Raw genomic sequence first — 22,460 nt, forward strand, 5'->3', positions numbered from 1 at the left:
AAGGAGCCTGATTTTCCATGTTATTGTATGGTCTGAACTTTGTAACATATATATGGCAAAAATAATTAGAACAAAGTTATAGTGAAGCCTCTAAATGACATCAATTTAGGAAATTTGGTGATAAGCAGTGGTAGTGAGGACTGAGAAGAGGAAGCGTACATGAGCTACTGAAAAGACGTATCTAAACACTGATTACCTCGCCCCCAACAGCGGTCATATTGCCATTATTATTATTTTTTGTGCGAGACAGACAGGGACAATCAAGAAGGGAAAGAGATGAGAAGCATCAACTCATAATTGCAGCACCTTAGTTGTTAACCGATTGCTTCTTATATGTGCCTTGACTGGGGATCAAACCAGCAACCTTCAGTTTAAGTCAAGCCAGCAACATCAGGCTCATGCTGATAATCCCGTGCTCCAGCTGGAGACTGTGCACTCAAGCTGGCAACATTGTTTCAAATGGCAACCTCCATATTCTGGGTTGACACTCTATCCACTGTGTCACCATCAGTCAGGCCCATCAGTTTTTATTTTTACTTCTAGAGAGGCAGAGAAAAGGAGAGGGAGAGACAGTTGCAGCACTTCAGTTGTTCATTAGTTGCTTCTCATCTGTGCTTTGACCGGGGGCTCCAGCTGAGCCAGTGACCCCTTGCGTAAGCCAGTGACCTGGGGCTTCAAGCCAGCAACATCAGGTTCATATTGATGATCCCATGTTCAAGCTGCTGACTGTGCTCAAGGTGGTGGAGCCCGCACTCAAGAAAGCAACCTTGGGGTTTTGAACCTGAAAAACCTCAGCATCCCACGTTGATGCTCTATCCACTGAGTCATCACTGGTCAGGCTAGATGCTGCTTTTTTGAGAGATTTCTGCAAAGTCCAAAGCTTAAGGCAAACGGGGTCATTTGTATGGGAAAGCCATGAAAAATGGCTTGTGTGGGCCTGCAAGTTGGGTGAGGCAGGGTCTCAGGGAATCATCAGATTGATGGAGACTCAGATATGGCACCCAACTGCTGGTTCTGCTTGGGAGGGTTCAACAAATGAACAATGGCCTGTCAGCACTTCTGTCTGGGAGAAAGCTGTCCCTCCAGCTCTCATTCAGAAGCCAAACAATTTACTTCCTCCCTATATGCCTCTGGTGCCTTTCAAGCTGCTGCCCCAGCAATTGAGCTTAGAGTGAGCGAGTCCGAGTAAATCTGTGCATGGGACCTTAAAGAGGAACTGCCTGGGATTCCAGCAGCTCAGGCAGTTTTCAGTCTCACGTACAATCCCTGCAGTTTTCACAGCCAGAGTTATGGGGACTTCCCTTCCTGGCACTGGAACCCTGGGCTAGGGGTTCTGATGTGGGGCTAGGACTCCTCGTTCCTTGGGGGAACCTCCACAGTCAAGATGTACTTCCTGCTTTTTAACCACCACACAGGTACGTGGGGCCAGGCTGTTGCGTGTCTCACCTCTCCTATCAGTAATCATGCGGCTGCTTCTGTATATCCTTAAGACTTGTACATAGTTATAGGACTTCTGTTCAGCTAGATTTCAGGCATTCTGAATGATAGCTGTTCTGTAATTTAGATGTAGCTGTGGGAAGTTCCGGGTACCATATTTACTTATGCTGCCATCTTGATCAAGTCCCCTGTGGTAACTTTCCAATTAATGCATTATAAAATCCATGTTATAAATGGTAGCCACCTACCATTTAATGGGTACCTACTATATGCGAGGTACTTTACATATACAGTATTATGTGATTTAATTCTCATAAACCCCTGAAAAGTATGGCATTATTGTTACTATTAGGTAAGGTGAAATAGAGAAAAAGTGAAATTAGAGAAGGTAATAGGTTTTAAAAGACCCAAAGATAGAAAGCTAATATGTGGTAGATCTGGGACTCAAACTCCCAACCAACAACCTGGGTATATAAAAAAAAAAAAAATTGAAAAAGAAAAAAAATAAAACAACCTGGATATAGTCAGAGAATTAAACTCTACTGAAATTAATTTGAGTCAATATTTTCTAAAGTCTCCCAAAAATGGTACACAGCTAGTACTACTCTAAATGCATTAAGAATAATCATTCCAGCCTGACCAGGCGGTGGCGCAGTGGATAGAGCGTCGGACTGGTATGTGGAAGATCCAGGTTCGAGACCCTGAGGTCGCCAGCTTGAGCGCGGGCTCATCTGGCTTGAGCAAAAAAGAAAAAGAAAAGCTCACCACCTTGGATCTAAGGTTGCTGGCTCAAGCAACGGGTTACTTGGTCTGCTGAAGGCCCGCGGTCAAGGCACATATGAGAAAGCAATCAATGAACAACTAAGGTGTCGCAACGAAAAACTGATGATTGATGCTTCTCATCTCTCTCTGTTCCTGTCTGCCTGTCTCTATCTATCCCTCTCTCTGACTCTTGCTCTGTCCCTGTATTAAAAAAAAAAAAAAAAAAAAAAATCATTCCACATAACATATAACATTTATTTCTTAATTCTTTCAGGAACCTGTCAAAGGAGCTATACTGTACAAAGATGCCAGTTTCAGATGGAGTTTCAGTAAGGTTCATGGGACCCCTGATAAACAGGAAATAAATGATGTCAGGGAAGAAGTTAAGCTGTGAATCTCAATCTCCATAAATGAATAAAGTCTGGAAAATAGTACCACTGGAAATATCTGTGGAATTTAGTCTTTTTAGACACCCAAGAAGCAGAACACCAGAGAAATTCAATTTGGCCTATCTCAAGACTCAATCTTATAAATCTAACACAAGACTTTAAGCAAGATACTGAATTTAATTTTTAAGGAAAAGATCCATGATTAGTTAAAATGTTAAAACCACTGATATTAGTTTCAGGAAGAAAAGGATGTCTTATTGCCATTACAGTCACTTTACAAGGAACCCATTTCAATGAAGGTTGGGAGTTGACTGCAGTCCTGTCCAGTCCCATGAGCTCTTCATGTGTTCTGCGTGATGTCCCATCTGATTGGGTCTATTAAAGGAAATGTCCATTGTCTTCCACATCTGTTGAGACTGTGGCCTAGAGGTAGGCACAGAGCCGCTCCAGCTGCCCAGGATTCGCATTACTTAGGAATAGCAGCTCCTTTTTTCCTTCTTCCGTATGAGCTAAAATAGAGTCAAACACAAATAATTAAAAGTTTTCTCTGCAGTGTTATGGCACCAGAAAATTCTGTGGGCAGAGGCTACATTATCCAGATTATAATCTGATTAAATTAGCATTCCCAAGAGACCTCATTTCTAGATCCTTTATCCTAATAAACTATTTTCTTTTTCTTTCTTTCTCTTTTTATTAATTGAGTGAGAGGCAGGAAGGCAAAGAGAAAGACTCCCACATGTGACCCAACCAGGATTCACCAGGCAGGCCCCCTACTGGGCGGGTGATGCTCTGCCTATTTAGGGCCATTGCTTGCAATTGAGCTGTTATTAACACCTGAGGCAAGGCCACGGAGTTATCCTCAGCACCCAGGGCCAACTTGCTCAAGCAAATCGAGCCATGGCTGCAGGACAGGAAGAAAGAGAGAGAGACAGAGAAAGAAGGAGGGTGGGGGAGGAGTGGAGAAGCAGATGGTTGCTTCTCCTGTGTGCCCTGACTGGGAATCGAACCTGGGACATCCACACAACAGGTTGATGCTCTACCAGTGAGCCAACAGGCCAGGGCTGCCCAATAAATAATTTTTAAGCCATAATTTCCCTTTCAGTCTCTATAGTTCCAATCCATTTCTCCCTCTGTTCCAAGAATATCTTCTGGACTTTAGGGTTTTGTCGAGTCTCCCAACCCTTCAGAAATCTCTCCACTGTGCTTCCTAAACCACCATGCTGCAGCTTTTCTTTATTTCTTTTTTGTGTGTGACAGAGACAGAGAGAGGGACAGCCAGGGAGAGACAGGCTGGAAGGGAAAGAGATGAGAAGCATCAATTCTTTGTTGCACCTCCTTTAGTCTCCTTAGTTGTTCACCAATTGCTTTCTCACATGTGCCTTGACCCAGTGGCTACAGCAGAGCAAGTGACACCTTGTTCAAGCCAGCAACCATGGAGTCATGTCTATGATCCCACGCTCAAGCCGGATGAGCCTTTGCTCAAGCCAGCAACCTCAGGATTTTGAACCTGGGTCCTCTGTGTCCCAGTCTGACGCCCTATCCACTGTGCCACCACTTGGTTAGGAATTTTCCTTAATTTATTTAATAACATTCCAGCCAAACCATGTTGCTGAGCAAGGGTCACTGGCTCAGCTGGAGCCCCCATCAAGGCACATATGAAAAAGCAATCAGTGAACAACTAAAAGTGAAGCAACTATGAGTTGATTCTTTTCATCTCTCTCCCTTCTTGTCTCTCACTCTCTTGCTAAAAGAGGAAACAAAAACAAAAAAAAAGCCTGACCAGGTGGTGGCGCAGTAGACAGAGCTTCAGACTGGGATGCAGAGGACCCAGGTTCGAAATCCCAAGGTCAATGGCTTGAATGAGGGCTCGTTTGTCTTGACTGCGGGATCTTAGACATAAATAACCTCATGGTCGCTTTCTTGAGCCCAAAGGTTGCTGGCTTGAAGCTCAAGGTTGCTGGTTGAGCCCAATTCACTGGCTTGAGCAAGGGGTCACTCACTGTACTGTAGCTCCCCGGTCAGGGCACATTTGGGAAAGCAATGAACAACTAACTAAGGTGCTACAGCAAAGACTTGATGTTTCTCATTTCTCTCTTCCTGTCTGTCTATCCCTATCTGTCCCTCTCTCTGCCTCTGTTGCAAAAACAAAAACAAAAACAAAAAAAAAAACCAAATCAAAAAACATAAACACACAAAAACACAAAAAAACCCAATCAACCAAAGATACAAACAAGCAAAGAAACCAAAGAAAATGCAACAATGAGAATGTGACAGCAACCCAAACCAAAACACTGGGCTTGGTTCAGTCTCCGCTCTTAAGCGCGGGCATTTTAGTTTAGAGTGCTATGAGAATTTGGAGAGAGATATAACGGCTTTGTAAATTAGATCATACCCAGCCCCCCACTGCCACACTTTTCTGTACCATCCAGTCAGCCAAAGAGAAGTCAAGATAAAGGGAAAAAAGATGAAATACAAAGTATAGGCTGCTGCTTAGGGAAGAAGAGATCTGGCCCTGGCCGGTTGGCTCAGTGGTAGAGCGTTGGCCTGGCGTGCAGAAGTCCCGGGTTCGATTCCCGGCCAGGGCACACAGGAGAAGCGCCCATCTGCTTTTCCACCCCTCCCTCTCTCCTTCCTCTCTGTCTCTCTCTTCCTCTCCCGCAGCCGAGGCTCCATTGGAGCAAAGATGGCCCGGGTGCGGGGGATGGCTCCTTGGCCTCTGCCCCAGGCGCTAGAGTGGCTCTGGTGGCAACAGAGCGACGCCCCGGAGGGGCAGTGTGTCGCCCCCTGGTGGGTGTGCCGGGTGGATCCGGTCGGGCGCATGCGGGAGTCTGTCTGTCTCTCCCCGTTACCAGCTTCAGAAAAAATACAAAAAAAAAAAAAAAAAAAGAAGAGATCAAGGCTTTGACTCAGTAGGACTCTCTCTGAGAGCATAGAGCCCTGAGAAGAAAATATTAAACAACTGACCTTTCTCATGTTGAAGCCAATTGTTTTCCAAATAATACTGCATACAACTTTCAAATTCTTTTGGGTTATAGTTAGAAACCAGGATAGGAATAAAGGGATCCAGGGTGTCAAATCCTTCCTGGAGAAGAAAAAGGATAGATATGGTAACTATTAAGTGACGAATCAAGAGGAAAAAAAAGTGACAAATCAGTAGAGTGATCAAGTTTATTTAAACACTTTGAGGGCAAAGTCTTGGCTTTTCTTCCATTCTACAATACTCTTCCCTTTCTGGCTATCCTGCCTTATACAGGGCTCTACATACAGGGGCTGGTTATTGTTGCTCTCATGGTCACAAGTATTATATTTATAAAAGAATAAGAAATACTTGAGGGGGGATGCCATTTGTTTGACTGTGTGTGTGTGTGTGTATATATATATATATATATTTAAAATATATATATATATAACAACATATACATTAATTTTTTACAGCTCCATATATTCAAAACAGAAAATAACACTAACAAGGATGTGTATGAGATGCTTAATGGAACATAAACTGAAACAAATGAATCAATCAAACTATACAGTAGCCCCCTTTATCCACACGGGATACATTTTAAGACCTCCACTGACTCCTGAGACCGCAGACCACTGCACCCTATACATACTGTATTTCTCCTACACAACATACCTTTCTCTATTTATTTATTTACTTATTTTTATTGAAGAAGGGAGACAGAGACAGAAGAGAGAGAGAGATATATATATATAGAAGAGAACAAAGCATTCATTTGTTGTTCCACTTAGTTGTACATTTATGTCACTTCTCCTATGTGTTCTGATGGGGACTGAACCTGCAACCTTGGTGTTTCGGTACAACGCTCTAACCCACTGAGCTAATCGTCAGGTCAAGTTCTTTTTTTACATTTTATTTTATTTTGACATTCAATATTATTTAATATTAGTTTCAGGTGCATACCAAGTTAATTTCTGAATAGATTACTGGGACTAAAAACCTTTATGCAAAAGAAAAAAACTACTCAAACAAATATTGTACTCTAGTTCATAGCTTATTTTTTATAGAGTGAAGGGTTAGCAATTCAGAAGCTACTTTTACTGTATTCTAAGACTGAGCTACTAATCAAATATACTGTGGATAATAACAGCAGATTACTTATTGTTGGAGATGAGGGTTGCAAATATAGAAAGGGGGAAGGATATTGTGAATGCTTTGATACTTGCCTGGAATTGGAACTGTCAGTATGAACACATGGTTTATTCATCATTCATTTATATTATCTTTTCCTTCCTTTTTTTTTATTGGAATAACTTAAAAAAAATTATTTTAAAGATTTTATTTATTGATTTTAGAGAGAGGGTACAGAGAGAGAGGCCAAGGGAGAGAAGGAAGGGAGGAGCAGAAAGCATCAACTTCCATATGTGCCTTGACCAGGCAAGCCCGGGGTTTTGAACCGGCAACCTCAGCGTTCCAAGTCAATGCTTTTACCTACCCTCCCCCTGGTAACCACCACCCTCTTGTCCATGTCTCTGAGTCTCATTTTTTTTTTTTCAGAGACAGAGGGAGAGTCAGAGAGAGGGATAGATAGGGACAGACAGACAGGAACAGAGAGAGATGAGAAGCATCAATCATCAGTTTTTCATTGCGACACCTCAGTTGTTCATTGATTCTTTTTTTTTTTTTAATTTTATTTATTATTCATTTTTAGAGAGGAGACTGAGAGGGAGAGAGAAGGGGGAGGAGCTGGAAGCATCAACTCCCATATGTGCCTTGACCAGGCAAGCCCAGGGTTTCGAACCGGCGACCTCAGCATTTCCAGGTCGATGCTTTATTCACTGCGCCACCACAGGTCAGGCCCTTTCTCATATGTACCTTGACTGTGGGCCTTCAGCAGACCGAGTAACCCCTTGCTCAAGCCAGCGACCTTGGGTCCAAGCTGGTAAGCTTTGCTCAAACCAGATGAACCCGTGCTCAAGCTGGCAACCTTGGGGTCTCAAACCTGGGTCCTCTGCATCCCAGTCCGACACTCTATCCACTGCGCCACCAACACTCTTGCTTTTAAATAGCATTTTCCTCTAAAATGAATCAAGGTTCCTTGGAGAAATGGCTGATTTTAGGACTAGGCATGAAAAGTACAAGATGAGCCTGAAAGATATTCTTGTGCCATAAAGGAAGAAGCAGAGAAAAAATGATGGGTACATGTTCAGAGGACATAGAAGCCAGCTTGAAGGGGGTCCTACTGGCCAAATATGGAAAATTTAAGTACCAAAATAAATACTGATAGTCAAGGTTAAGAATCTATACTTGGTACTGAAACAAATAAATACATCAGAAAGAAAGGAAAATTCTTACATATAATAGAAAGCCAATAGAAAATGATACATTTAGAGGAAATGATGGAACTAGGAAGTATCTATTTTGCAATTATCAGAATAACTGATTTAGGGAAGACTCGCTGTAACTAAAACCTTACTAAAACTAGTAAGGAGAAATTTGAGGAGTAACACGATATTTGCCTAGTCTCAAAGTCTATCTCCACAAGGTATTTATTCATTATAAAAGTAATATAGAACTTTACTGAGAGAAACCAAATGGATACCACCCGAACTAAGTGTTCAAAGTTAGTATCACAGTAGAAGGAGAACAGGTTTCATGTGCCTCCTAATGTTATGCACTAAGAATACACAACACTCCTAATATCACATATAATCTGGAGAAAACATCAGACAACTTCATAAAAGAACCCATAGATAACTGGCATGTATTCTTTAAAAACAGAAATATAAATATTAATATTATATAAGGCAAAGACTGAAGAACTGTTTAGATTAAAGGAGACTAAAGAGACATGACAACTGAATGCAACACGTTGTCCTGGACTTTCTTTCTTTCTTTTTTTTTGTGTATTTTTCTGAAGTTGGAAACGGGAGGCAGTCAGACAGACTTTCGCATACACCCGACCAGGATCCACCCGGCACGCCCACCAGGGGGTGATGCTCTGCCCATCTGGGGCGTCGCTCTGTTGCAACCAGAGCCATTCTAGCGCCTGAGGCAGAGGCCACAGAGCCATCCTCAGCACCCGGGCCAACTTTGCTCCAATGGAGCCTTGGTTGTGGGAGGGGAAGAGAGAGACAGAGAAGAAGGAGAGGGGGAAGGGCGGAGAAGCAGATGGGCACTTCTCCTGTGTGCCCTGGCCAGGAATCGAATCCGGAACTCCTACACGCCAGGCCGACACTCTACCACTAAGCCAACCGGCCAGGGCCTGTCCTGGACTTTTTTATTTCTGTAAGAATATTGGGATAGCCTGACCAGGCGGTGGCGCAGTGGATGGAGCATTGGACTGGGATGCAGAGGACCCAGGTTCGAGACCCCGAGGTCGCCAGCTTGAGCGCGGGCTCATGTGGCTTGAGCAAAAAGCTCACCAGCTTGGACCTAAGGTCGCTGGCTCCAGCAAGGGGTTACTCAGTCTGCTGAAGGCCCACGGTCAAGGCACATATGAGAAAGCAATCAATGAACAACTAAGGAGTCGCAACGTTGAAGGAAAAACTAATGATTGATGCTTCTCATCTTTTCGTTCCTGTCTGTCTATCCCTCTCTCTGACTCTGTCTCTGTAAAAAAAAAAAAAAAAAAAAAAAAAAAAAAGAATATTGGGATAATGGCCCTGGCCAGTGGCTCAGTGGATAGAGCATCAGCCGGCATATGGATATCCTGAATTTGATTCCTGGTCAGGGCACACAGGAGAAGCAAACATTTGCTTCTCCATACATCCCTCGCCCCCTTCTTTACTTCTTCCCCTTCCACAGCCAATTGGTTCGAGCATGGCCCCAAGTGCTGAGAATAGCTTTGTTAGAGCGCGATAGCCTCAGAATCTAAAAATAGCTCAGTACTTGAGCACTGGCTCCGGATCGGGTTGCCAGGTGGATCCTGGTCAGGCCACACACAAGATCTGCCTATCTCCCTTCCTCTCCCTTAAAAAACCAAACAAACAAAAAACCCAATACTGGAATAACTGGCAAAACAGAGTAAATTCTACAGATTAGGTAACAGTATTATATCAATATCAATTTCCTGATTTTGATAACTGCTGTATGATATCTTTGATTTTAGGAAGTACACATAATTTAGGGAGAAAGCGGCATTATGTCTCAGGTTACTGTGACATATTCAGAAATAAATGAATGGAGAGAGAGAGAAGAAGAAAGCAAATATGGTAAACCTGGGTAAAGTCATATAGGAATATAATTTTTCTTCAAGTCTTAAATTATGTAAAAAAAAAAGTTATCTTTAGACAGAATGACTATCTAATGAACAACAACTTGTTCAATGACTTGACCTTTCCCAGCAGCTCCTGAGGCAGACAGGCTTTCCGAGGTTTAAAAAGAGACCCAGTCTGGCTCAAAGTCAACACAATGGCACCTCCATTCTGAAAGAGGAGAAACAGAAAACTTAGAAAAAGCTAAAAAGGACAGAAGATATAAAAACACTTTGAACAAAGTAATTACACCAATATTTAAATAAAATGGTTTTGAATAAGATTATTCTAGTCAAGTGGAAAGATTAGAAACCAAATGCATAGATTTTTTTAACACAGTAATTTTAGAGGGAGAGGAAGGGGAGAGAGAGGGCAAGAGAGAAACACTGTTCATTGTTCCACTTATTTATACATTCATTGGTTGATCCTTTAAAAATTAAAAAAAAAATTATTGATTCTAGAGAGGAAGGGGAAAGGAGGAGAGTGGCAGGAGGGAGAGTGAGGGAAGGAGAGGCAGGGAGAGGGAGGGGAAGGAAGGAGGGAGGGAGGAAGAGATGGAGGGAGAGAGGGAGAGCGATAGAGATAGAGAAACATTGATTTGTTGTTCCTGACTGGGATCAAACCCATAACATTGGTGTTAGCTGGCCAACGATCTAACCAACTGAGCTACCCAGCCAGGAACCAAATACACAGATTTTAAACTTGGTACAGTTATGGGAATTAAATAAAATATAATAACTCTCTGCCCATAAAATTAGAGACTGGGAAATACTAGCAATGAAGTAGTCGAAGATCTTTAAAATGAAAATACATTTCTTTCTGCAATGTGTTAGGCACCATTAACACTCACCCAATCATTTTTCACCATTTTCCTCAGATTGTAAATAAGTGCTAGTTCCTCTGGGGCAACCTGCACATTGGTCAAGGTGTGAGAGGGGGAGAAAGGGAATGGGAGCAGGAAGAAGAGGCCATTACTTGCTTTGCCTGGATGCTTCTCGACAACAATCGACAGCAATTAAAAAATCCTCAACTATGTACCTGAAGTTCGCTTCTGAGATAAGCTACATAGCTGTTGGTTCTAAAACTGATGTGCAGCCTGACCAGGCGGTGGCATAGTGGATAGAGCGTCGGACTGGGATGCCGAGGACCCAGGTTCGAGACCCCGAGGTCGCCAGCTAGAGCATGGGCTCATCTGGTTTGAGCAAAGCTCACCAGCTTGAACCCAAGGTCACTGGTTCGAGCAAGGGGTTACTCGGTCTGCTGAAGGCCCACAGTCAAGGCACATATGAGAAAGCAATCAATGAACAACTAAGGTGTCACAACAAAAAACTGATGATTGATGCTTCTCATCTCTCTCTGTTCCTGTCTGTCTGTCCCTATCTATCCCTCTCTCTGACTCTCTCTCTGTCTCTGTAAAAAACAAACAAACCAAACAAACAAACAAAAAAACCAAAAAAACAAAAAAAATAAAACTGATGTGCTTCTGGAGGTTAAAAACAGTTCCCAAGGGAGAAAACATTCATTGTCCCAAACTACCACCCCCCTTCCTTGATGCTTCTGATCTTTTCTGCTTAGACAACATAGCTTCATTTTAAAAAGAGAATAACAAAACTGACAAAGAAAGAAAACATAGCTTCTGCTGTCATGCTTTTTTCAAAATACTTTCCCTTAGTTTTCATGGATAGTAAAACTTGGTATCACCTCTTTCTGATGCTATTTCATTATACATCTTAATTCAAATACTCCTAGGGCAAGAGAACTCCTAGGCATATCGCATGGCCCCTGTGCCCCAGCCTACATATATGATAGCACCAGAAGTCAGAGAAACCAGAACAGAGAGACTCAGTTTTCCTACTGGGCTTTTATCTTCTCTTTTCAGTGTGGTCCTTCCCCAGAGGGCATTGACTCCATCCACTGCCACCAGAAGGTGAAAAATACCCAAAGAACTTTGCTTCTTTAGCTCTTTGAGCACAATCCCAACTGCATCTGTGGCGTTCCTCACTCGTGTCATCCCCTGTAGCAAAGGAGAGACAGTGGCTTAGAGTCTTATCTGTCAGAGGCCTTCTCTGGTTATGGCACAGGACACAGTGTCTTCTTTTAGGTACCTGTTCAACTATTTCTCCCAGAGGACTGCCTTTCTCAGTGCTTTCTCGCTTATTCCAGACATACTTCTCTTGAGTTTTTATCTAAAAACAAACAAAATAAAAACCAAAAATGGCTACTCAGTGGAAGAATGAACTGATCTCTAGTTGAGAAGGTAGGAGACTAAGGTTGTTAGGAATTAATTTTAAATCTATTTTTCAGGCCCTGTAAGAGATCTCAGTATGGAAGTCGTTGCTATCTAGCACACTTCTGCCTAGAGCTTAAAAATACACACACACACACACACACACACACACACACCCTGACTAAAAAGGTCCACGATCAGGCCTTGGCATCTACATTTTTAATAAACTACTAGATGATTCTGAGTACTTACAGTACAAGAGATCATGTACAAGATTACTAAAGAGTCATTTTACCAATATATTTATGGTTCCAAAAATGTTCTTATCTGAAGTATGTAGTTGAAAATGTGCTTTAGAGGCTTTGAGGCTGTGACCTTGGAAAAGTCAATGAAATAATCTGGACTTTAATTTGCTGTCCTCAAAATGGAAACAGCCTACTGCTGCCACTACTTCACATGGATAAATGAGTTTAGATTTTAAGCTCAGTGTGAGTAAAATATATGAAAGAAATGGAAAATGTTATCGTTATTTCAATCACAATACTAGTTCTCTACAGTCTACTGCTACTTCAAGCACAAAGAAGACAGACTCTATTGAAAGAATGTCCAGCATCAAAACTCTGTAAGTCTAGTTACCTGACTCAAGAAACGTTCATTTGCAGTTTTGAAATTCTTCAGCCAGAATGAAGCCTCTAAAGGTTGATCAAAGCGCTGTTTGTTGTAGGTGGATTGCAGAAGATCCCGGCAGTTTTTCACCCAAAGATGAGCTTTAAAAAAAAGGGCACAAAAAACAAGGCACAAACTGACCATATTCAGCTCAAAATACTCTGATTCTAAGTTCTGGGAAATGACTTTAGTCTCCTACATGTATTACTTAAGATCTTGTTTCCAAGATTTATTTTTATCTGGTCCACTTTAGATTAAACATTATCAATACAATCAATACACAAGGCATACCAAGTGTATTAAAGGTCACCTCAGCTTCCTGGCGGTTTCCAAAGAGTCATAAAATGTGGATACACACACAATAAGGAGAAATACGTACAAAGTATGACAGTTTAAGTTTTCTAAGTCTAGATGCTGATAACCAGTACCATGTGGAAGGTTCTCTGGATAACCCAACATTGTTGACTGATGGCAATAATGTCTGTGATGACCTCTAACGTGGTAGTTTATGCTCTTGATCATTACCTATCAAAGTGAGGACTGCTGGGCCAAAATACTTCATTCTCATTTTTTTTTTATTCATTATAGAGAGGGGAGAGAGAGAGAGAGATAGAGAAGGGGAGGAGCAGGAAGAATAAACTCCCATATGTGCCTTGACCAGGCAAGCCCAGGGTTTTGAACCGGCAACCTCAGCGTTTCCAGGTTGACGCTTTATCCACTGTGCCACTACAGGTCAGGCTCATTTTTTTTTTTTTTTTTTTTACAGAGACAGAGTCAAAGAGAGGGATAGATAGGGACAGACAGACAGGAATGGAGAGAGATGAAAAGCATCAATCATTAGTTTTTTGTTGTGACATCTTAGTTGTCCATTGATTACTTTCTCATATGTGCCTTGACCGGGGGGCTACAGCAGACCGAGGAACCCCTTGCTTGAGCCAGCAACCTTGGGTACAAGCTGGTGAGCTTTGCTCAAAACAGATAAGCCCACGCTCAAGCTGGCAACTTCGGAGTCCTGAACCTGGGTCCTCCGCATCCCAGTCCAATGCTCTATCCACTGCGCCACCGCCTGGTCAGGCTACTTCATTCTTTTCTTTTCTTTTTCTTTTTTTATACAGGAACAGAGATAGAGTCAGAGAGAGGGATAGATAGGGACAGACAGGAACGGAGAGAGATGAGAAGCATCAATTATCAGTTTTTTGTATTGACAGTTTAGTTGTTCATTGATTGCTTTCTCATATGTGTCTTGACCAAGTAACCCCTTGCTTGAGTCAGTGACCTTGGATCCAAGCTGGTGAGTCTTTTTTTTTTTTTCCTTTGCTCAAGCCAGATGAGCCCATGCTCAAGCTGGTGACCTCGGGGTCTCGAACCTGGGTCCTCCACATCCCAGTCCGATGCTCTATCCACTGCGCCACCACCTGGTCAGGTGGCTACTTCATTCTTATCAAAAGGCTCCAGAAAGCTTTTAGCTGAATTTCTTCTTATTGTATTTACTTCACTTTGCAACCTGCTTGTCAGTAATATGAAGAAATTACGATGAACTAATTTGGACCACTCTGCATCTGAAGCGTAGACCTCTCCTGTAGCTATTAGAAACTTGTCAGAAAATTAAAGCCACAACGCTACACAGTAACAGGATAACTAACCCCGGCATAGTTAAGACAGAAAGTTCTCACCATCTGGAATATGCAGTATCAGCCAGTCCTGTTTCGCACAGAAATGAATAATATGACAAAGACTGAGGGTTTTTCCTGTTCCTTTCTCCCCATCTAAAGCACTTGTTAAAGAAAACATTACCAGATGGGACACTTCTATGTTGACAGAGTACTCCTGCATTCTTTCTTTTCTCTCATTTGAAGAAGGAAAGCACTGCTTCAAGACAGCCCACATAGGCAGAAAGGATACAGAGAACATACCGTACAGCTGGATGTGCAAAATTGGTGCTTTTCAGGTGATGCAGAAGCTCTAGGGCTGGTTTCCTTACCATTAGGCAAGCTTCATTGAATGTCTTCACCTAACAAAATGAGGAAGGAGAAAGGAGAGAGTGGGTGTGAACTTATAGCCAGGTCTTGGTATAGACATTGAGCCTAATTAGCAACAAAATGCATATTTTTCATTTATGCAGTTAGAAGTTGGGTTGGTTCAGAATTTGAAAATATATCCATATATTTAGCTGAAAACTGCCTGACCTGGCAGTGGCGCAGTGCATAGAGCATCAGACTGGGACTCAGAGGACCCAGGTTTGAAACCCCAAGGTTGCCAGCTTGAGCAAGGGGTCGCTCTGTCTGCTGTAGCCCCCTGGTCAAGGCACATACGAGAAAGCAATCAATGAACAATTAATATGCCACAACAAGAATTGATGCTTCTCATCTCTCTCCCTTTCTGTCTCTCTGTTCCTATCTGTCCCTCTCTCTGTCTCTGTCACACAAAAAAAATTAGCTGAAAACTGAAACACATTACAATCTCATACCAAGTAACAAAAGAGTCAACTTTTAATTGAATCTGTTAATGAGCACAGATATTATATCAATTAATTGAAATCTATAAATAATACAGCTTTCTCACAACATTAACTTTGTATACCACTTAGGGTTGATGTAAATATTAAAAGCATGTAAAAAGCTTAATAAAGTACCTGACATATGGTAAGCACTGACTCATGTTAATTCCTTTCAACTTATTTTTAGCTTTTTTTTTTTTACTTCTTTTTTTTAAAGATTTGGTATCGAACAAGCGACCTCAGCATTTCAGGTTGACGCCTTATCCCACTACGCCACCACAGGTCAGGCCAGCTTTTCTTTTTTTTTTAAGAGAGAGAGAAAGACAGGAAGGGAGAGAGATGAGAAGCATCAACTCATAGTTACGGCACATTAGTTGTTCATTGATTGCTTTCTCATATGTGCCTTGACCGGGGGGCTTCAGCTAAGTCAGTGACCTCTTGCTTGAGCTAGCGACCTTGGGCTCAAGCCTGCAACTATGGAATCATTTCGATGTTCCCGTGCACAAACTGGTGACCTTGGAGTTTTGAACCTGGGTCCTCAGCATCCTAGGCTGACGCTCTATACACTGTGTCACTGCCTGGACAGGCTTTAGTTAATTCTTATTACTATGAGCTTCTAGGCATTTCTCTAGAATTATTCATTTTGCAGCTCAGGAGAAGGTGACCGACCAGCTGCCCCATAGGTATGAGGCCATATCTGACACCATCAATATACAAACAAACCAGATATCTGACATAAAGCTCATTTCCTTTTCTTTTTTGTAAGAGGGAGAGAGATACAGAGACAGGAACATCAAGCTGTTCATGCATGTGCCCTGATGGGGGATCAAACTGGCAATCTCTGTACTCCAGGATGACGCTCAAATCAACTGAACTATATGGCCAAGGTTTAATTTTTTATTTATTGATTATTTAGAGACTGAAAAATAAAGAGAGGGATGGGGGAAGGGAAGCATTTGTTGTTCCACTCAGTCGTGCATTCATTGGTTGCTTCCTGTGTGTGCCCTGACTGGGAATTGAACCGGCAACCTTGTTATTGTGGGACAATGCTCTGACTGACTGAGCTAACTGGCCAGGACAGTTCATTTCCTTTTTGACGTCAGAAATACTTTGGTGGAAAAATTTGGCAAGTATTGATATGTATGAAAGTGTTTTGCAAATAAAGCCTTTATGAATGTCTATTGATAAAACTATCTTGCCTGACCAGGCGGTGCAGTGGATAGTGCGTCGGACTGGGATGCAGATGACCCAGGTTCAAAACCCTGAGGTCGCTGGCTTGAGCAAGGGGTCACTCCATGTAATGTAGCCCCCCAGTCAAGGCACATAGAAGAAAGCAATCAATGAACAACTAAGGTGCCGCGACGAAGAATTGATGTTTCTCATCTCTCTTCCTGTCTGTCTGTCCCTCTCTGTCTCTGTCACAAAAAATAAGAAAACTATCTAGCCTGCCTGATGATAGTACAGTGGACAGATCGTTGACCTAGGATGCTGAGGTCCCAGGTTCAAAACACTGAGGTTGTCAGCATAAGCGTGGACTCATCTGGCTGAAGCAAAGGTTCATAAGCTTGAGTGCAGGAACATCAAAATGACCTGGCTTGAGAACGAAGGTTGCTGGCTTGAGCAAGGGGGACACCGGCCCATCTGAGACACCCCCCCCCCCATTAAGGCACATATGAGAAAGCAATGAATGAACAACCAAGGTGCTGCAACCACAAGTGGATGCTTCTCATCTCTCTCCCTTTCTGGCTGTCCCCCCCGCCCCCCTCTCCCTTAAAATAAATAAAATAAAATAAAGTTAAAATTTCATTTTTTATAGTTTTCTATTCATTTAATTCTACCCTTCTGTTGTCAACGGCTTGTGTTCTGGGCTCTCTCCAATTCCCTCCCGTTTGAGCACCTGCATTACAAATCGAGGAGGCAGGCCATGGGGGAATATAGTCTTCATATCCTGGAGGGGAAGGTTGTAGTGCTGACCCTCGTGCTGCTCCTCATGCTTGGCCTATGAAATAAGAACGCAAACAGGTATAATGGGGCCACAGACAAAGTGACAAAAGACTGAAAAAGTGAAAGGGGCCTGATAGACCATACTGAGAAACACTCATCTCTCAGAGCTGGAAAAGTTATCTTTCATTTCTTGTCTTAGACAAAAAGAAATGCTAGTTGTTGTTCCTAAATCCACAATGTGTATATAAAGCTGGCTTTTCCCTGAATGATGAAGCCAGTTGCCCAGCAACATAAACCCTAGATGTGGAGGTAGCAGCAACAATTCTTGCCATCTGGATTCTTCTGTGCTGTGTATAGAGATGCTCCAGTCACATGACAAGCATGCGGCTGTTTCCATAGAAACTATAGAGGAATTGGCAGATAGAGAGACTACATTCACAGGGAAAGCTGAAACACACTTTGATGATTTCATTTACTTATTATATTTAATTCTGTGCTTGTGAAAGTAGATGAACACTGGAGACATAAATAAAACACATCTTTCTGAGATGGTGTTTTGGGTAATCTATTTTTTTCCTTCCCACATGCACAGCAGCGTTATGTTAAGAATGGGGAGACCCAGAGAGTAGGAATATGGACAAAAAGAAAAAAAAATTGGTTTTATTTAAACGCAGACCTTACAACTAACTTCGTTTATGAGACAGCAATAATGCTGGGAACAGAAAAAAGAAATCAACATCTAACCTAATAGGATCTGAAGTAGAAAATACAACACTGAATACCACTGAAATCCTAGCTTCTGATGACATACCTCACTTTAAATGCTGCTCTCCTCAACAAATCAAGTTAGTTCCCTCTCCAGAACTAGGAGATTTACTTAGAAAGGTAGACAGAAAATAGTCCCCAGGTTGGTTATTAGGAAAACTAGGTTTTGTAACTGCTCTGCTGTCATCTTGGGCAAATGAGGTTGATTTCTTTAGGAATATCCATACCAGACTCTTTTAAGTAAACTATAGCTGACTATCCCTTTTGTAAGTAAAGTTTTATTGGAATACAGTCTCACCCATTTGTTTATGACATAACTAAGTATATAGTTGTGATAGAGACCACTTTGGCTCATATGTTTTAAATTTTAATCAATAATAACTGTTAAATTTAACTTCTAAGGAATTGAATTAATAAGTATGTATTATGGCCTGAGCAGGTGGTGATGCAGTAGATAGTGTTGAACTGGGACGTGGAGGACCCAGGTTTGAAACCCTGAGGTCTCCAGCTTGAGTGTAGATTCATCTGGTTTGAGCAAAGCTCACCAGCTGGAGCCCAAGGTTGCTGGCTTGAGAAAGGGGTTACTTGGTCTGCTGTAGCCCCATGGTCAAGGCACATATGAGAAAGCAATCAATGAACAACTAAAGTGTCGCAACGAAAAATTGATGCTTCTCATCTCTCTCTTCCTGTCTGTCCCTATCTATCCCTCTCTCTCTGTCTCTGTCAAAACAAAAACAAACAAAAAGTATATATATACTATGCACCTGCTCTACGTGCAGCATAGTCCTTGGCATGAGGTAAATTCTTTTCTTTTAAAATTTCTATTTTTAGAGAAAGACAAAGGGAGTCAGGAACATAGGTCTGTTTCTGTATGTGCCCTGACAAGGGATTGAACTGGCAACCTCTTTGCTTCAGGACGATGCTCTAACCAACTGAGCTATCCAGCCAGGAAGGCATGAAGTGAATTCAATGGTAGGGATCAGATCAGAACAAATGTGGACTGACCCGCCTGAGTATTTTATGCTACCACAGTATCTGACAGGAATGGGGAAGATCTGGGTTCTAGAATGCTGTCTTGGGTACACTGCCTGACTACATGTAAATCTGGGTTTTAGTTTTCCTAACATGTAGAATGACAGCCACATAAATTATATGCCCTGAATAAAAATCCATATATACATCAGTAACTCACCGGGTCATTCTCACTGGTGCGGGAAATAGGTCTGAGACTCTCAATTGAAACCTGGTTATCCAGGTGAGCAGCAAGGCTTTGGGGTACCTGGGTCCCAATGTGCAAAAAACGTCCAGGGTCCAACTAGAAAAGAAATTATTTTAGTGTTTTGAAATTAAAAGGCTTTTTATGCTTGCTACAACACTGAAGTTTTAAGCAATGTCTGCAACAGGGGAAAATGCCACTAATGTACATTTTAGTTTTATGTAAAATGAGTATCCTTATTATGATTGACAGTTCTCTAAATTCAATCACATTACTCAACCTCTAAATCTGTTCCAGTTTATGGTGCTACGTTAGGGCTCTGTCTCAAATGGAAACAAGTAATTCCATTAGAGATGCTTCAGGAGCATAGTACAGCCATTAACAAGCTAATACAGGAAACTTCCTTTAATGCTCTTGCCCACCGTGATGAATGGTGGCCAGTACCTAATCACGTCACTTCAGTTATTAGGGGATTAGTGTAATGTTTCTATTTAATAGGTATTATTACACTCCCTGCAACACTTTTCTTGATAGTTGTGCCCTGGAATAAATAATCTTTTTTTTTTTTTTTTGGTATTTTTCTGAAGTGAGAAGCAGGGAGGCAGAGACAGACTCCCATATGTGCCCGACTAGGATCCACCCAGCAAGCCCACTAGGTGGTGATGCTCTACCCATTTGGGGTGTTGCTCTGTTGCCACCAGAGCCATTCCAGCGCCTGAGGCGGAGGACATGGAGCCATCCTTAGTGCCTGGGCCAACTTTGTTCCAATGGAGCCTTGGCTGTAGGAGGGGAAGAGTGATAGTGAGGAAGGGGAAGGGTGGAGAAGCAGATGGGTGCTTCTCCTGTGTGCCCTGGCCAGGAATTGAACCTGGGACAACCACACGCCAGGCTGATGCTCTACCACTGAGCCAACTGGCCAGAGCCTAGAATGAATAATCTTTATCTTTTTTTTTTTAAGCAAAGGAGAGAGATAGACAGGAAGGGAGAGAGATGAGAAGCATCAACTTGTTGTTTGTGGCATTTTAGTTGTTCACTGATTGCTTTCTCATATGTGCCTTGACCAGGGGCTCCAGCCAACTCAGTGACCCCCCTGCTCAAGCCAGTGACCTTGGGGTCATGTTTATGATCCCATGCTCAGGTCTGCAACCCCGCGCTCAAGCTAGTGACCTCGGGGTTTTGAACCTGGGTCATCAGTGTCCCATGCCAGTGCTTTATCCACTCTGCCACCACCTGGTCAGGCTGGAAAATAATCTTCATTTATAAAAATATGAGGAAGTGTATAAAGCATCGAGCTAAGTGAAAATATACTGCTCTATTCAGTGAACTGCACATAGAAACCTCTGAACTGGGAAGAGATGGTTGGTGTAGGGAGATGAGGACATATATTCAGGACATAAATCTGACAAAATACAAACTGGAGAACCAACTCCCAAACTGTTTGAGGATAACAGGCTTACGTATAAGTGGAAGGATACCAGTTACAAGGGAAAGATTAGGATATGAAATCAGCAGAAGCAGATGTGAGATAGCTGTAATAAGAGAGTTGCCTGATAAATCAATGTTAACATAAAAGCTGCCCATTCAGTCTCACGAAGTAGCTTCATGAGCACAGAAAATGTATAAATATATTACTTTTGTGCCACCCCTCATAACACATCCATTTAAAAACATCTTAAATTCCATAACAACTTTCTTTTTTTTTTTTCCCTTTCTATTTTTTATTCTTTTTTGTATTTTTCTGAAGCTGGAAATGGGGAGAGACAGTCAGACAGACTCCTGCATGCACCCAACCGGGATCCACCCGGCACGCCCACCAGGGGGCGATGCTCTGCCCCTCCGGGGTGTTGCTCTGCCATGACCAGAGCCACTTTAGCGCCTGGGGCAGAGGCCAAGGAGCCATCCCCAGCGCCCGGGCCATCTTTGCTCCAATGGAGCGTTGGCTGCGGGAGGGAAAGAGAGAGACAAAGAGGAAGGGGGGGGTGGAGAAGCAAATGGGCACGTCTCCTATGTGCCCTGGCCGGGAATCGAACCCGGGACTTCCGCACCCCAGGCCGACGCTCTACCGCTGAGCCAACCGGCTAGGGCCCCATAACAACTTTCTAATTGGTATCTTTACCTTTAAATCTTTGACTCTTCATTTTTCATATTCTAAGATTTGTCTTCCCAAGTAATAAATTTAAATCTTCTAATCAAAAAGGTTGGATGGTTGCCTGCTGATATCAAAATAAGCTGCAAAGTACTTAGCATGGTCAGTTGAGGTCAAAGCCATGACTTTAACTGACCTCTCTAGTCTCATTCCTGTATGAACTCCACATTCCAGCCATATCATCATGCTAAAATATGTTATTCACTTTTATGCATCTGTACTTCTGCTCATTCTACTTCAACTTCCCTCTCTCCCTATTTAAATCTTACTCTTCCATTCAGGCTCATCTCAACTATCACATCCTCTGTGAAGACTTCCCAGACACCTCCAGTCAAAAGTAATTATTTTCCCTCTCTGCTGATAGCAGTTTCTTTGTTTTGCATGGCATTTTTTACTCTGCCCTGAACTGTATTTGTGGCTTTTGTTAACTGAGTACCTATGAGATGCTAGGCAATGTAGAGTTTTAAACACATTGCTTTTGAGCCAAGAATCCTAGAAGACAGGTAGAATATCATCATGCCTGTTTTATAATGAGGGAAATCAAGGTTCAGGGGAATTAAGCACTTAATTTTGCCTAAGATCACAGAGTTGGTAGGTGGTGAAGCCAGAACTCAAATTCAAGTTTGTCTGATATCAAAATCTCTATTTTTTTTTAATTTTATTTTATTTATTCATTTTAGAAAGGAGAGAGAGAGACAGAGAGAGAGAGAAGGGGGAGGAGCAGGAAGCATCAACTTCCATATGTACCTTGACCAGGCAAGCCCAGGGTTTCGAACCGGCAACCTCAGCATTTCTAGGTTGACGCCCCATCCACTGTGCCACCACAGGTCAGGCTCTATTCTTTTTTTTTATTTTTAATTTTTATTTATTCATTTTAGAGAAGGGGGGAGAGAGGGGAGAGGAGCAGGAAGCATCAACTCCCATATATGCCTTGACTGGGCAAGCCCAGGGTTTTGAACCGGCGACCTCAGCGTTCCAGGTCGATGCTTTATCCACTGCACCACCACAGGTCAGGCTCTATTCTTTTTATTATATCATGTTATCTTATACACAAGTTTGCTTCCCATTTTTTGGCCATACACTTGGAAGAAAATGAGTCTTATTTAATTCATCTTTGTATTTCCTTCTCTAAGTACTCAACACACCCAAAAACCTCATATTTGTGCCTTGGAATAAAGAATTTTTCATTAGAG

At 42.3% G+C, this 22,460-nt stretch overlaps 1 protein-coding gene and 1 non-coding gene across 10 annotated transcripts in view; both read right to left on the reverse strand.

Moving 5' to 3' along the window:
• Positions 1–247: 247 nt before the first annotated feature.
• DAP3 (death associated protein 3) overlaps positions 248–22,460 on the reverse strand; it is a 62,576-nt gene continuing 40,363 nt past the window's right edge. For 3 of the 9 annotated variants that reach the window (XM_066362251.1, XM_066362257.1, XM_066362250.1), the window contains 11 exons: positions 19,098–19,220; positions 17,094–17,195; positions 14,602–14,710; positions 14,373–14,465; positions 12,670–12,800; positions 11,912–11,992; positions 11,662–11,820; positions 10,657–10,716; positions 9,888–9,977; positions 5,553–5,670; positions 248–3,097 (listed from right to left, as the gene is read on the reverse strand). In XM_066362251.1, the coding sequence (XP_066218348.1) occupies positions 3,012–3,097; positions 5,553–5,670; positions 9,888–9,977; positions 10,657–10,716; positions 11,662–11,820; positions 11,912–11,992; positions 12,670–12,800; positions 14,373–14,465; positions 14,602–14,710; positions 17,094–17,195; positions 19,098–19,220 (1,152 nt within the window). In that variant the 3' untranslated portion in view covers positions 248–3,011. The remainder of the gene's footprint in view (positions 3,098–5,552; positions 5,671–9,887; positions 9,978–10,656; positions 10,717–11,661; positions 11,821–11,911; positions 11,993–12,669; positions 12,801–14,372; positions 14,466–14,601; positions 14,711–17,093; positions 17,196–19,097; positions 19,221–22,460) is intronic. The other 6 variants (XM_066362255.1, XM_066362254.1, XM_066362252.1 and 3 more) reach the window with 5 other exon arrangements.
• TRNAP-GGG (transfer RNA proline (anticodon GGG)) lies at positions 21,131–21,206 on the reverse strand. Its single transcript has one exon. It is a non-coding gene; the product is annotated as a tRNA-Pro (tRNA).

Source organism: Saccopteryx leptura, chromosome 2 (genome assembly GCF_036850995.1).
Source record: "Saccopteryx leptura isolate mSacLep1 chromosome 2, mSacLep1_pri_phased_curated, whole genome shotgun sequence".
NCBI lineage: Eukaryota > Metazoa > Chordata > Mammalia > Chiroptera > Emballonuridae > Saccopteryx > Saccopteryx leptura.